The sequence below is a fragment of the Hakea prostrata genome, chromosome 7 (assembly GCF_041222555.1).
Source record: "Hakea prostrata isolate BN-2017 chromosome 7, UWA_Hpros_2, whole genome shotgun sequence".
NCBI lineage: Eukaryota > Viridiplantae > Streptophyta > Magnoliopsida > Proteales > Proteaceae > Hakea > Hakea prostrata.
Window position 1 is genome coordinate 10,978,083 of NC_142606.1, and position 14,053 is coordinate 10,992,135.

Genomic DNA, 14,053 nt, shown 5'->3' on the forward strand with positions numbered 1-14,053 from the left:
GCACTTGGAGGATATTTTTTTTAGCATTTTGCTACTTCTCTGTTGCTATCTTTGGCTACTGGGCTTTTGGCACAAAGTGAATTTGACAAGGCTACCCTAGAAATTACATGAAGGTAATAATACCCTAGAAAGTGAATTTGACAAGGCTGTTCCAGTGCTTGTGGTAGATTATCATACCTCCCATGGTGTTGAGGTATCACAATACAAGCGGTTCCATTGTTCATATTACAAATTGCTTCACTCAAGATCAGGTGGTCGCTCACCATGCTGTTCCAATTTTGTGTGACAATTGGAATCCTAATAGCAGAGTGACTTAACCACTCTAATGGCCAAAACGCAACTAATTGGATGTATGGTTTCTTGGGGATTCAAATCAGTGTGTCTGCCATCATAATTTGCTTGCGCTCATTCATCACGAAAACCCCAAATTTTCAATAAGAGTTTCGACCCACGGATACTCTAACATATCAAATTATTTCCTATCCATTTAGTGGTTAGTGTGTTTAAGAGAATGAGAATAACATGTCGAAGCAAGTGAAAATACCAGTCGTGATGTATTGGATGATGTCACTTTTACCTCCTCTCTTACCTAACAAATGTTTCAAACACCTATCTTTGTTAACTTTCTTGATTAAATTTAACTTTTACTATTAAATATTTCTCTAAAACTATAAATTGTCCTTGGCTAATTTTTTTTTTTATTTTAAACCTTAAATTACAGTAATTACCCTGGCAGTTAAATAATAAATTATCCTCAATTAAAATATTTTTTAAAAACCAAAACATTATAGTTAAAACATAAATTATCTTTAATTATTAAAAGCCCAACATACCCTTTTTTTCAAAAAAATAAAATAAAATTATTAAACAATTAAAAAAATCCAAAATAATAGGACGTGTTTAATTTTATCAACATACCTTTTCTTTTACTTAATTGCATTTTTAATTTTACTTAATAGTAGTACGTGTTTTTTAATTGTTTGATAAAAAAAAAAAAAAAAAGGAATGTTGGGCTTTTAATAATTGGAGATAATTTGGGTTTTAACTATGATGTTTTGATTTTTAATAATTATTTTAATTGAGAGTAATTTAGTATTTAACGTTAGGGTGATTATGGTAATTTATGGTTTAAAATAAATATATTTTTAGCCAAGGGTTGTTTGGGTTTTAGAAAAATATTTAACGGTAAAAGTTTAAAAAAAAATGATATTTACCAAAATAAAAAAAATAAAAAAATCAATGATTGTGATTATTAATTGCTAAAATTCTAAACATCGAGCTAATAAAATTTAAATTGCTATTAGTAGAACTCGAAAGTTTAGAAATTCAAAAATAAAATAAAATTATTACATTAGATTTGATAAAATTGACGGCTGAAATTCTAAACGAGATTTAAATTTCTATTAATATGAATTGAAATTTTAGGAGAAAGTTTAGGACAAGATTTATATTTCTATTAATATGAATTGAAATTTAAGAGAAAGTTTAAGGATTAAAAAAAAAAAATCAATGATTATGATTAGATCTGATAAAATCAAATTTTAAATTCTAACAAGATTTAAATTGCTATTAGTATAATCAAAATTCTATCAATTATGTTTTTTTTTAAAGAATACTAGAAAAATCTTGAGTGACAAAGAGATGAATAATTTGAAATAAAGAGAGTAAATACTTGATAATTGTGGAGAAGATTTGAGAAAACATCATTTGCTGTGCACCACAATGCACTTTTGTACCAAATGGTTGACTCAAAAAGCTAAGCAAATACAACACTATTGAATTAGTTTTTAATTAGAATTTAACTTTTTATTTCTTAAAACTAGGGGATTAATGATAACCATCAAATAATGATTAAGAATGACATATATACCCATCATTTTTATCTTAAACTTCTATATATATTTAATTTGGGGAAGGGGAAATAATGGTATTTCACATGTGAAGTGAGAAGAATAAAGAAAAACTATAGAACAAATCAAATTTTTAAAAAATCCAAGGGGCCTTGGCCCCCGGCCATAATGTGACTCCTCCACTGCAAACTGTCCTAGTGTAAGGTATGGTTATCAATTACAGTTATACGAATCCAATCCAGGGATCACTAACCATGTCATAGAGCTGAAAATAAATTGTAATAAAGAAAAAGAAAATTACACTTAATGAAAACATTTGTGTTAACAAAATAAACACAAGAAATATTTGATTCAAATGCATTAGTGTATATTGTATTGATTATTGAGCCTCAATGAGCAATATATACAAGAAGATTTTTCTAATATAATTATTACATAGATGGAATACACAGCTATGTGAATTAAGTTTTCTAATCCTATATACACAAATAAAGACTATACAATAGAGTATAAAAATACAAAATAAGATGAAGTGTCAACCCTATTTTCTCTCTCACACATGGAAATGTGCATTCTTTTCTTGTAGGATATGTTTTCATTCCGGTCCCTCTCTAGCAATTCCTAATCAAGAAGTCTGAGCGTATTAATTATTTGGAAAAATGCCCAAAAGGGAAAAGGAGAAGAGCTTGATGCATGAACCCTGGGGAGAGTAACAAAAGTCTTTATTATATTTACATAATCGACAGAAGTTTTTATTATCATGTCATATTTACATTTTTTTTTTGCATTATCTTTGGTCAAAATATTTACCAAAATGCAGAAATTAACTGATATTTCACAACCAAAAATTAAAAATTAAAAATTTAAACAAACCGAAACAAAAAGCAAAATTGAACAAATTTTCTGCAACAACTTCTAAGAGAAGAACTTGTATTCTTTGGCAGAAAGAATAATTGATCGTAGTCCTCCAATTGGCGCAAGAATCATTATCAGACTTCCAAATATTATAGAGAACCAACTTGCCGTCCAGTGGAAGCTCCATGGTTTTGGTTTTTTCAAGATAAGCCAGATTACACAAGGGAGCTACATCAAAACCATTAATATATGGATCAAAAAGCCTTTCTGATATATCTAAGCAGGAACATTGAAAAAAATATAGATATAAACTAGATCAGGTAATGATCACTCACAGAATATGATGTTGATGCAAAGACAAGTCCACCAAAGAACCCTAATAACCCCCCAAAGAAAGGGATGCATATCCCTACAAAAGCTGTGGCAACTGAAAATGCAAGGCAAAAAACCAGATTAGGGTAGAAAAAATGGAGACCATATATATAAAAAGATTTGGCACTGAGCATTTGGTTGATTTCACAGGCAAAGCAGATACAATTCATGAGGATGAGAAGCATACTCACCAACATAAACACTGCGTCCAACTAGGCGTAGAGTGATGCCAGGAGTGAGTTTTAAATCTTTTACAAGGTAGCATTCAATCATGTCGAACACTGGCATTGCAAAAACCTAGAAAATAAATTCCATATTCAGATGCTGATCGAAACCTGTTCTTAATAGTGTTTGAATCCTCTACTTATATGGTGATTAATAGTGTCAAGTTCTATACCTGATAGCTTCCGACGACATGGAAGAATACCATAAGATTAGCAATTGCAATAAGCCATTTAGGGGTGCTCAGTGTCACAAGAATATCATCATCTACATGAATGCCAAAAGCCCAGTAGCCAAAGATAGCAACAGTGAAGTAGCAAAATGCTACAAAAAAATATGCTCCAAGTGCTCCTTTCCACATAGGTTTACTTGATGGCAACTCAGGTGTGGAGGGGATGGTGGCCTGAATCTCAAGAGCAACACTGTGGCCTGCAAAGGCAAAAGCCATAGTTCCCATGCCATTGAAGACGTCGAACACAGTTCCTACTGTTGTGGTTGCTCGAACCCCATATTGTACATGGAGGTTCCTGTTCTGTGTGCCTTTTATCGCAGATGCAACAAAAGCTATGGTAGAGTAACTGCAGACATTGTTCATAGAATCAAAATTTAGATCTGTACATGTTAGCTGAAACAACGAAATAAAAATCTCACACTGAAAGACTAGAAGTCTAGAAGCCGAAGCAAAATTGTAATTACCAAACAGACATGCAAGCAGCAAGTAATGACACACTCTTTAGTGAGTTAAAATTGGGAGTTTGAGAAAGCAGCAATTGTACAGCGGCGAAGAATGATATGAAATAGGTTTTTCTAATGGAACCCATGCTTGGAAAAAGCAGCTCACAGAACTTCATTATGGAGTTTCCACCTGTGACCATATACACAATGTCTGTAGCTACTTGAACCACTAATTGTTGAGGCATTACAATCCAATAACCTCTTTTTCGGCCGAAAGCATGACTCCCTAGTTCTGGGTAACGATCAAAACGTACTCCAGGTACAACTTCATGCAATTCAATCAACTGCCAAAGGGAGTATAAGGTGACAATCCATGAAAGAACCAAGATACCAAGTCCAGGAAACCTGCATGCATGAAACATGAGATGAAAACCTAAAATTGTTAAAAACGGAGACCCATTTGGAAACATATTTCATGGGTTTTTTAGGTGAGAATAATAATACCATCCAAGCTGGGACATTGCAAAAGGTAACCCAAGAACACCTGCACCCACCATAGCTGTTACATTGTGGAATGTAGAGTACCACCATTTTGCATTCCTAGATGCTGTCACTGGCAGCCAATTATCCAGGCTCTTCTCTTCCTCGGTTCTTGAATCTTGCTGCAAAGCCGGTGAGATCCAAGATGAGAAGCATTTTGTCTTCAAAAACGAATGGAAACCTGGGAAACCAAAAGGAGAAAGGAGAGAATACTAACAGTAGCTTGATTCTCTGTGGAGTTGCACATGTTTGCTGTGTTTCTAGTCCTCCAACCTGAGTGAAGTGTGAAGCTTGAAGTGAGACTGGATAAAACTTGATTATCATCTCAGCTGAGTAAATAAAGTTTATATAAAGAAGGAACATGTGATCCTACTAAGTTGGGTTTGAATTGTTCATGGTGTCTATTATTTAGTAAACGCTGAAAGGAAACTGGATGATGTGACACATGGCACATATTTACGAGTAAATGATGGTCCATTTCCTAATCAGAAATGGATAAGATATTGGTCCATGTGTATTACTATTATACAAGATAGAGATGATTTTTTTTTATTACGTCTAATAATTACACAAACACCGCAAAAATTTTACCACCCAAGAGTGTTTATTTGTAGTAAAATTATTGTATTTTTATCCAGTCTTCTTGGATTTAATGGATATTGTTATGGACAATTTATAATAGACCAACCTGTCGACCAAAGAAGAATCGAATTGATCAAACCTTGGTTATTGGTGAATTTTCTCGTAATCTCTTGATTACCCAGATAAAGAAAGAAAAGAAAAGATGAAATGACATTGATTCCCCAATCATAGCTTGACTTCCCGTATCTTCTTTTGTTGTTGTTTGTTTCTCGAGGCTTGTAATTAAAAAGAATACATAATAGACATTATTGTATCTATTTAAAACCAATGTATAAAAGAATACATAATAGACATTATTGTATCTATTTAAAACCAATGTATAAATTAAAAAATGGAATGGGCTGAGCGATATTATAAACCAAGTGATGAATATAAATGGGGAAAAAAGTTGAATACAGACCTTAGAAATTCAACCTTTGTGGTGTTTGTATGTACAACTATCACATTGGAGAAAACTCAATTACAGTCATATGAATCCACTCCGGGGATCACTAACCATGTCACAGAGCTGAAAATAAATTGTAATAAAGAAGAAGAAAATTACACTTAATCAAAACATTTGTGTTAACAAAATAAACACAAGAAATGTTTGATGCAATGGATGTGTATATTATACTAAGCCTCAATGAATGTATGCAAGAAGAATTTTTTTAATATAATTATTACATAGATGAAATACACAATTATAGGAATAGAGTTTTCTAATCCTATTTACATAACTAAGGACTATATAATAGGATAAAGTGGTGGAGCCACATTAGGGCCGGGGGGCTATGGGTTATGGCTACCATTAAACCCTAGTTTTCCCCAATTATTCTCTCATATTTTAAAGGAATAAAAAGTTAAGTCTTAATTAAAAATTAACTAACTCACAATCCATGAATTTCTCCTTATTTATTCTGTCATATTTTCATTCTTATTTATTGTCTATTGAATCTCCTCTTTTATTTATTTATTTCTCTTTTTTTATCTCACGTGTCTCACAAAACTTTAGAGTACTTGGTATACATTGAAGTTTTATAAATCTTCTCTACAATTATCAGGTATTTATTCTCCTTTCTTCAAATTATTCTTCTCCCTCACACTCATTCATGATTTTTCTAGTATTCTTTTTAGAAAACATATTGAATTTTTTATTTAGAAATTTAAATATCGATTAGAATTTTAGTCATGAATTTTATCAGATCTAATCATAATCATTTAATTTTGTTTTTAAATCCCCTAAACTTTTGATTCCTACTAATAGCAATTTAAGTTTTAAATTTCAAATTTCATTAGTTTGATGTTTGGAATTTCAGCCATTAATACTATTAGATCTAATCATAATCATTGAATTTTTTTTTGTTACTTAATATGGAAATTGACTGTTTTTCTCATATTTAGTTAATAGACTTCAAATTTATGTTTTTTCCTACAATGTCTCCCACAATTTATTTTTCACCTTTTTCTTTCACGATTTTTTTAAAGTTTTTTCCCCACAATTTTAGCCCCTATGCTTTATTTCAATATTTTTTTTTATATAATTTACTTATAATTGTGTTATCTATATTTTATTCCTCTTATTAATTTACCTAAATTTTTAATGTGGACCCTACTTCCAAATATAATAAAATAATTCAGAGGTAGGACGCAGTGTGAGTCCCGCATTGGTCCGCATAATGTATATGGTGAAAAAATATTAGTACTTGTCCGACGGACAGGTGATCCAAACTCATTATTTGGCCTCCCCAATAGTCAATCTACAATCAGGTGAAGTGTCAATATAAGATAAGATTGTATGAGATGTCATGATAAAAATTTGTAACTCCTTCATTTTGGGCTTACCATATATCTTACAATTTCAATAGATTAAGCGGTCGAGTTTGTATAGCAAATTTGACTAAGATTTTGAATCACTTAATGAGCTTAATTGGGTTGATGCATATGATGAAGTTATTTTATGTTCAAGCGATTCATAGGAAAGACTCTATTAATTAATAGAATGATGTAACAATTTTCATTCATTGAGTATGGATTCAAAGGACATAGTTATATTTTTATTTTCCAAAATATCCTTACATTCCATTCATTAGATCTTCGAATCCTTTAACAAACATATCCAAAATTGTATTTATAATTCATAAACACAATATTAATTAATAGAATACCATAATAATTATCATTAATTGGCATTAACTCAAAGGACATTTGAACATGATTACATTTATCTTTTCCAAAAGATCCTTGTCTATACAATTCATTCGATCTATAAATCATTTAGGGCCTGTTTGGTTACATGAATCTAGAGATTTCAAATCTCTGGATTCATGAACCGTTGGTTGAAAACTCTAGATTCATGAAATCTGATTCGTTGTGAAAGGTGATTTTGAATTGACATCAAAAATCTGTCGTCAATAATTTGGAGATCGTCATTCCAACTTAATATAATGTGATGGATAAATTGTAGATTATCTATAAATTGTAATTATAACTCATAGATACAATATTAATTAATAAAATAATATAATAATTATCATTATTTTATCAAAAATTTAACTCAAAGAAAAAAATATATATATATATATATATTCAAAAACACGTCATACGTGCTTGAACACGTGTGTCATTACTAATATATATATAGTATTCATTTCAAACTTCCAGTATGCTACTTATCAAAAGCATGCAAGACAATAAATAAATAAATAAAATGGACTCCTAATTTAGTTTTTGTGTGAGAGCTTTCAAGAGAGACAATAAATGGAAGAAGGAAGGAAAGTAGGATCTTCACCTGTCTTTTTGCATTCTAGAAACAGAGACGTAAAAATTACATGACCAGCTTTTTGGCTCCTTGGAAGGGTTTGAGCAAAAGAGAGCTAACAGAAGAGTTCGAGAAGATGAAGAACTTTGGAAGGTAGCTTAGATTGCAGACTATGACAAGTTTCTTGAAGTAATATTTTTCATTCTTGATGAAGAAGAATGGATTTCTGTTTTCAAGCTTGGAGAAAATATTGAAACTGGATCATAAAAGATTCTGCACTTCATAAGAAATTTGATCAAATTTTCTTCTTAGTTCGTAAGGAAAAAACATCTGATATTAAGGACTATATTTTTCGTTTTAAATCTGAAAATGGAGAAAGGAAGAGAGGTAGATGAGAGCGAGGCAAAATAGGTAGAGAGAGGGGAGATTGTGAGGAGAGAAACAAGAGAGAGAGAGACGTAAGAACCGGAAAAAGATGCATGGGGAGGGTTCTCCTTCTTTCTCTCTCCACTTGTTTTTCTCTGTAAAATATTAGGGCTTTCAATAGAATAGAATAGAATAGAATAGAATTCATTCACGATACATTCTCTTCCTTGGAGGCTTTGGACGATATCTCCCACATATAGAGAGAGAGAGCACTGAGCGCTTTAGCCGGGTGAGGAATCCAGGGGCGGACCTGTAGTTTCCATTTTGAGCTAAAGACTGGCACAGGAAGTTAATAATTAGCTTCAATGTATTTAGGAACAACAAGTGCAAACTATGAGATCCATCTAATGCCATGTTATTCAGTTGTGTTATTCCAGCAGAAATACAGAAAGGAGGGTAGGAGATCCATCTAATTTTGCCCAGCCATATCTAACAGTTAAAGACCTACAACCGATCATCTTTCCTTAACTCTCATCAAAACCATTTCACCAAGACAGAGAATGTACACCTCAAATTTAGACTACCCAGATCCTCACTTTTCCATTGGGAAGAAAATAACAGAGCTGACACCAACAGGGGATTTGCAGCTTCTGTGTTTCTTTTTGTTGTTAATTATTTACTCTTTAATATTAGAATTTTCGATTCGAAAGGGTTGATGCTCTTGTTTTTACACTAAAATGCAACCTAGATGTCTGCCTTAGTCTATTGAACTACTAAACAGGACATAAAGAACATTATTAGCTAGGGACGCATAATCCATCATCAGTGACTTCAACAGCCAGCTGGTAGCCCTTCCAGGTGTGAGAGTTCTATTGTAACTTGGTGTTAATTTACTGGGCACCATTGTGTGGGATCAATAATCTTATGAGATTCTGAAAGTATTCATGTGAGTTGAATGAGATTCAACAGTTGTTATCTCCATTATCATGTAAAAATCATGGGTTCAAATTCTGCCAGCATTTCATTTTTATTTCTTTTTCCTTTCATGTTCCAGAAATTGAATCATTATCCTTAACTAATAATATCCTGCAAGGCTACAAACGATTATCATCTGTGCGTCCTATTGCATCAAAATACCAAAACATTTGGATAAATTTGTCTGCAGGAAGGCAACTGCTGCCCAGAAATGGGAGTGTAAGGGATAGAAAGGAAGAAATGTAGTCAAATCTGCAAGAATTCTATAAACTTTAATTAATAGAAACAACAACAAAATTGACAGTAACAGCAATTAACTCTCATTTACAACTATGGAAAACTATACTTGGAGGCAATCACATTTTCCACCTCACAATTCATCCAACAGTAAAAAAAAAAAAAGCAATTGATTAACAAACTCACCTAAAAAACCTGACTCTTTAAAAAAACTCTTTTAAAAGCAAGGAATACACGTATCCCTCAATTGACTAACAAACTCACATAAAAATAAGGAGCACACAATTAAGAAGCATATCTGTAACTAACTAACAAACTAATGTGAAATACCTGAACCAACTCCTAAAGATCGTGCTCAATTTTGCAATCACTTTCAATAGAGAGTACTCAACAATCAAATGTACGGGGAGAGATCCGCGCTCAAAGTGTTGACTATTTCCTTGAGACCAGAAAACAGTTTGCATTGATGTCTCCAAGGCATCCACGTATATTTCAGTTCTCATTCAAACCTGAACTTCCTTCCACTTAGTACGTAAAAAACCCTCTTTGAGAATATTCGATTTTCATCATCTTTATATCCATTCTCTCTTATTCTCACAACTCCCCCGTCACTCACACTCACACAATTCTTTCTAGGCTTCTTCTTGAGGATCACACTCCATTTCTTTCCTGGTTTGTATTTGATTTCCTTGTTAACTATGTTTCTGCGCCCAGCTTTTTTGTAACTTCTGTTTTTCTGTTGAAGGTTCCGGGAGAACTGGGTCGGCAATGGCGAAAGAAGACCTGCATGTGTTGAGTGCCTTAGACTCTGCAAAGACACAATGGTATCAAATTACAGCAATAGTTGTTGCAGGAATGGGGTTTTTCACAGATGCTTATGATCTCTTCTGCATTTCCCTAGTGACTAAGCTTCTTGGTCGCATATACTATCATGTAGAAGGATCTTCAGAACCAGGAACGCTTCCTCCAAATGTTTCATCAGCTGTGAATGGTGTTGCATTATGTGGAACCCTAGCTGGGCAACTCACCTTTGGTTGGCTTGGTGACAAATTAGGCAGAAAAGCTGTTTATGGCGTGACACTCTTACTCATGATCTTGTGTTCTATTGCTTCTGGTTTATCCTTTGGGAGTAAACCTAATACTGTAATGGGTACCCTATGTTTCTTTCGTTTCTGGCTTGGATTTGGAATTGGTGGAGATTATCCTCTCTCTGCAACAATCATGTCGGAGTATTCCAACAAGAAGACTCGTGGGGCTTTCATTGCTGCTGTCTTTGCAATGCAAGGTTTTGGGATTATAGCTGGTGGAGCAGTAGCCCTAATTGTTTCATCTTCTTTCAACCATTATTTTCCCGCACCGCCTTACTCTAAAGATCCAATTGGGTCTACTGTTCCTCAAGCTGATTATGTTTGGCGTATAATTCTTATGTTTGGAGCTATTCCTGCAGCATTAACATTTTACTCTCGTCTGAAGATGCCTGAGACACCTCGTTACACTGCTCTAGTTGCTAAAGATGCTGAGAAAGTTGCAAAAGATATGTCAAAGATGCTTGACGTTGACATAGAACAAGCTGAGCAGCAAGTCAGGACGACTGCATTGGCAGATAATCCAAACAACTCTTTTGGGTTATTCTCAGCTGAGTTCTTCAAACGTCATGGGATGCACTTGTTGGGAACTACAACAACTTGGTTTTTGCTGGACATTGCTTACTACAGTCAGAACCTGTTTCAGAAGGATATTTTTAGTGCAGTTGGGTGGATTCCTTCTGCAAAAACCATGAATGGTATCCAGGAGCTTTTCATGATTTCAAGGGCACAAACCCTAATTGCACTCTTTGGTACCGTGCCTGGTTATTGGTTTACTGTCTTCTTCATTGATAAAATTGGAAGGTTTAAGATTCAACTGATGGGTTTCTTCTTCATGACAATATTCATGGGTTCAATTGCCATTCCTTACCATTACTGGACTACGAAAGGCCACCACATAGGGTTTATTGTATTATACGCTCTTACCTTCTTTTTTGCCAATTTTGGACCCAACAGTACCACATTTGTTGTTCCAGCTGAGATCTTCCCAGCAAGATTTAGATCAACATGTCATGGTATCTCAGCAGCATCAGGGAAAGCTGGTGCAATTGTGGGAGCTTTTGGATTCTTGTATGCTGCACAAAGCAGAGATCCCAAAAAGACTGACAAAGGTTTCTCTCCTGGGATTGGTGTGAGGAATTCTCTTATTATGCTTACAGTTGTAAATATTCTGGGATTTTGCTTCACTTTCTTGGTCCCAGAGTCCAAGGGGAAGTCACTGGAAGAAATTTCACAAGAAACACAAGAAGAAGAAACACAAGAAGATCACTCTGTGTAGATTGTTTGATCATATGTTCTAATTTAGTTTTTTTTTTAGGGATAACTACTGTTGCCCCCTGTACTTTGATTTTATTACTAATAAAATCCTATTCTTTACGAAATTACTGTTGCCCCCCTTTCTTATAATGGTGTTAAGTAGCCGTTAAGTTTGAATATGTAATGTCTAATTTGCCCTTCATTAAAATTAAGAAATCAAAAGACAAATCAAAAGACAATGATATCCCATTTATAAAAACTAGATATAATGTCAATCTTACCCTAAACTTCATTTATTTTGAATTAATGAAATGGGCAAAATCCAAATCCAATTTAGTTTCCCACCTTCACTAAACTTCATTTATTTTAAAAATATATTAGGTGATATTCAATTTCCAATTTGAGTTAGAGTTCAATTTTCCTTCTTCTTCGGTTTCTATTTGAGTTTATTCATTCTTTCTTTATTTTGTGGTTTTTTTTTTAGAATAAAACGCATTATAGTTACTTTTTTCTCCACAGTTAATTAAGGGTACTACTGTAACTTGACAAAAGGGTAAATAAGTAGAGAGAGATAAGTATAAGGGTATTTTGAGAAAATATAAAGATGCTACATCATCAGTAAACTGACGGAACTTAACGGTAGGGGGCAATAGTAATTGTAGAAAAGTTAAAGGTTGGATTAAAAATTTTGAAAGGTACAGGGTATATAGTAGTAATAAAATCAAAGTACAGGGGCCAATAGTAATTATCCCTTTTTTAATTATTTTTTTAGTAAATTCTTTTGTTTTGTAAATAAGCAGTAGGTGACAAGTGTTAGATTAGAGAGCAGGATTCACCAGTTGGGATCCCTTCAGATACATTATTTGTTCGATCACTTTAGGGGGTGTTTGGTTCCACAATTCCCTGAAATCTGATTCCAGGGAATCATGAGTCCAACAAAAAAACGTGTTTGGTTAAAAATTGAGTCGGAATCCAGGTGATTCCATGAATCACTTGAAATCCACGTTTTAGCCTAAAAATCGGAATCCATTGGAAACCACCTCTTGAGGTGGTTTCCAAACAGACACACCCAAATCAAACCCATATATAAATATGGGAATCACCCATTATCGTGAAATTCTTGTCTTTCTCCTCGCCTTCGACATCCCTCTCTTCTACTGTAAAATTTCTGCAACTCTTCCCAAAATGTGCCGTCTGACCTCTTGATTTTGGTTTGGGTTTTTTTCCCTTGGTTTTGGTTTTGGTTTCTCCGTCACCGGTACTAGTTCCTCTTCGTTTCCTGAGCGCTGCAAAAGAGGTGAGACCATCGAAGCTTGACCATCGAACCAGAAGCTCCTCCAAACCCTAGTTGCATAAGCTTCTCTTCAGCATCGTGAACTCGATGTGGTGAGACCATCGAACCATCTCCTCCAAAAAATTGTCGGTTTCTTTTTTGTCTTCTTCTCTAACTAAGCTTCACCCGTAGCGTTGTCTTTGCAAAAGCGGCTGGTCTTCTTCATCTTTTCCATCTCCAGTGACATTGCAGTGGTTATTCTCTTCTCAAAATCAAGGTAACCAAGCACGGTTTTTTTAGGAATATGACTCTACAGAACCTAATTCCATAGACTCATGATTCCCTAGAAACATGATTTTGAACCCGATTCCACAAAATTGCGGAACCAATTCTTTGATTCACTTTTCATTATATGTTTAAGCATTAAATTTCTTCAATCAGTTGGTTTACCCCTACAGCTCTAATTCTATCAAACCCTAGCCATAAGAGACTTTGCTCTACAATTAAGTTGTTCGCACTAAATTCAAATTTTAGGGATACTTTCCCATAGACACCGATCAAGGTAAACTTCTATCACCAGTCAACTACTTAGAAGAATAAGTTAGGTAAATAACTCTTTCTAGAGTTACTTTTCTAATACAACTCTTCTTAGAGTTATATTCTAATCCAACTCTGATATCTAGAAGTATATAAACACCTCAAGCAGGTAAGAAAGTAAGTATTCATATTCTGTGTGATCAATTACTTGAATTCTTCATTGAGTAGTTGTGATCATATCTCATTGGTATTGACTTGCTCGTCGGAGACATACCTCAACCCCCTAGGTCGAGCAGTGTTTTGCAAGTACTTGGCGAGAAGGATGAGCAGGATTTCATATCAACAATACCCACTGGAAGTTGTGGGAGCTAGGGTTTTTAAACTCCATTTCTTTTTCTATTAATAAGCTCAAATAAGATAACGAAGA

The 14,053-nt window shown here is 33.8% G+C and overlaps 2 protein-coding genes across 2 annotated transcripts; one reads left to right on the forward strand and one right to left on the reverse strand.

Annotated features, from left to right (window-relative positions):
- Nucleotides 1-2,765: 2,765 nt before the first annotated feature.
- Nucleotides 2,766-4,630, reverse strand: LOC149009721 (lysine histidine transporter-like 5). The gene is made up of 6 exons (XM_089163372.1): nt 4,479-4,630; nt 3,996-4,379; nt 3,475-3,877; nt 3,269-3,374; nt 3,041-3,132; nt 2,766-2,933 (listed from the first exon to the last, which is right to left on the reverse strand). The coding sequence occupies exons 1-6, from the start codon at nt 4,529-4,531 to the stop codon at nt 2,766-2,768; spliced, it is 1,206 nt and encodes a 401-aa protein (XP_089019498.1). The 5' UTR covers nt 4,532-4,630.
- A 5,612-nt stretch (nt 4,631-10,242) lies between these two features.
- On the forward strand, nt 10,243-11,838 carry LOC149009722 (inorganic phosphate transporter 1-4-like). The gene has a single exon (XM_089162326.1). It carries the CDS (start codon nt 10,243-10,245, stop codon nt 11,836-11,838), a length of 1,596 nt encoding a protein of 531 aa, XP_089018452.1.
- The last annotated feature ends 2,215 nt before the right edge of the window (nt 11,839-14,053 follow it).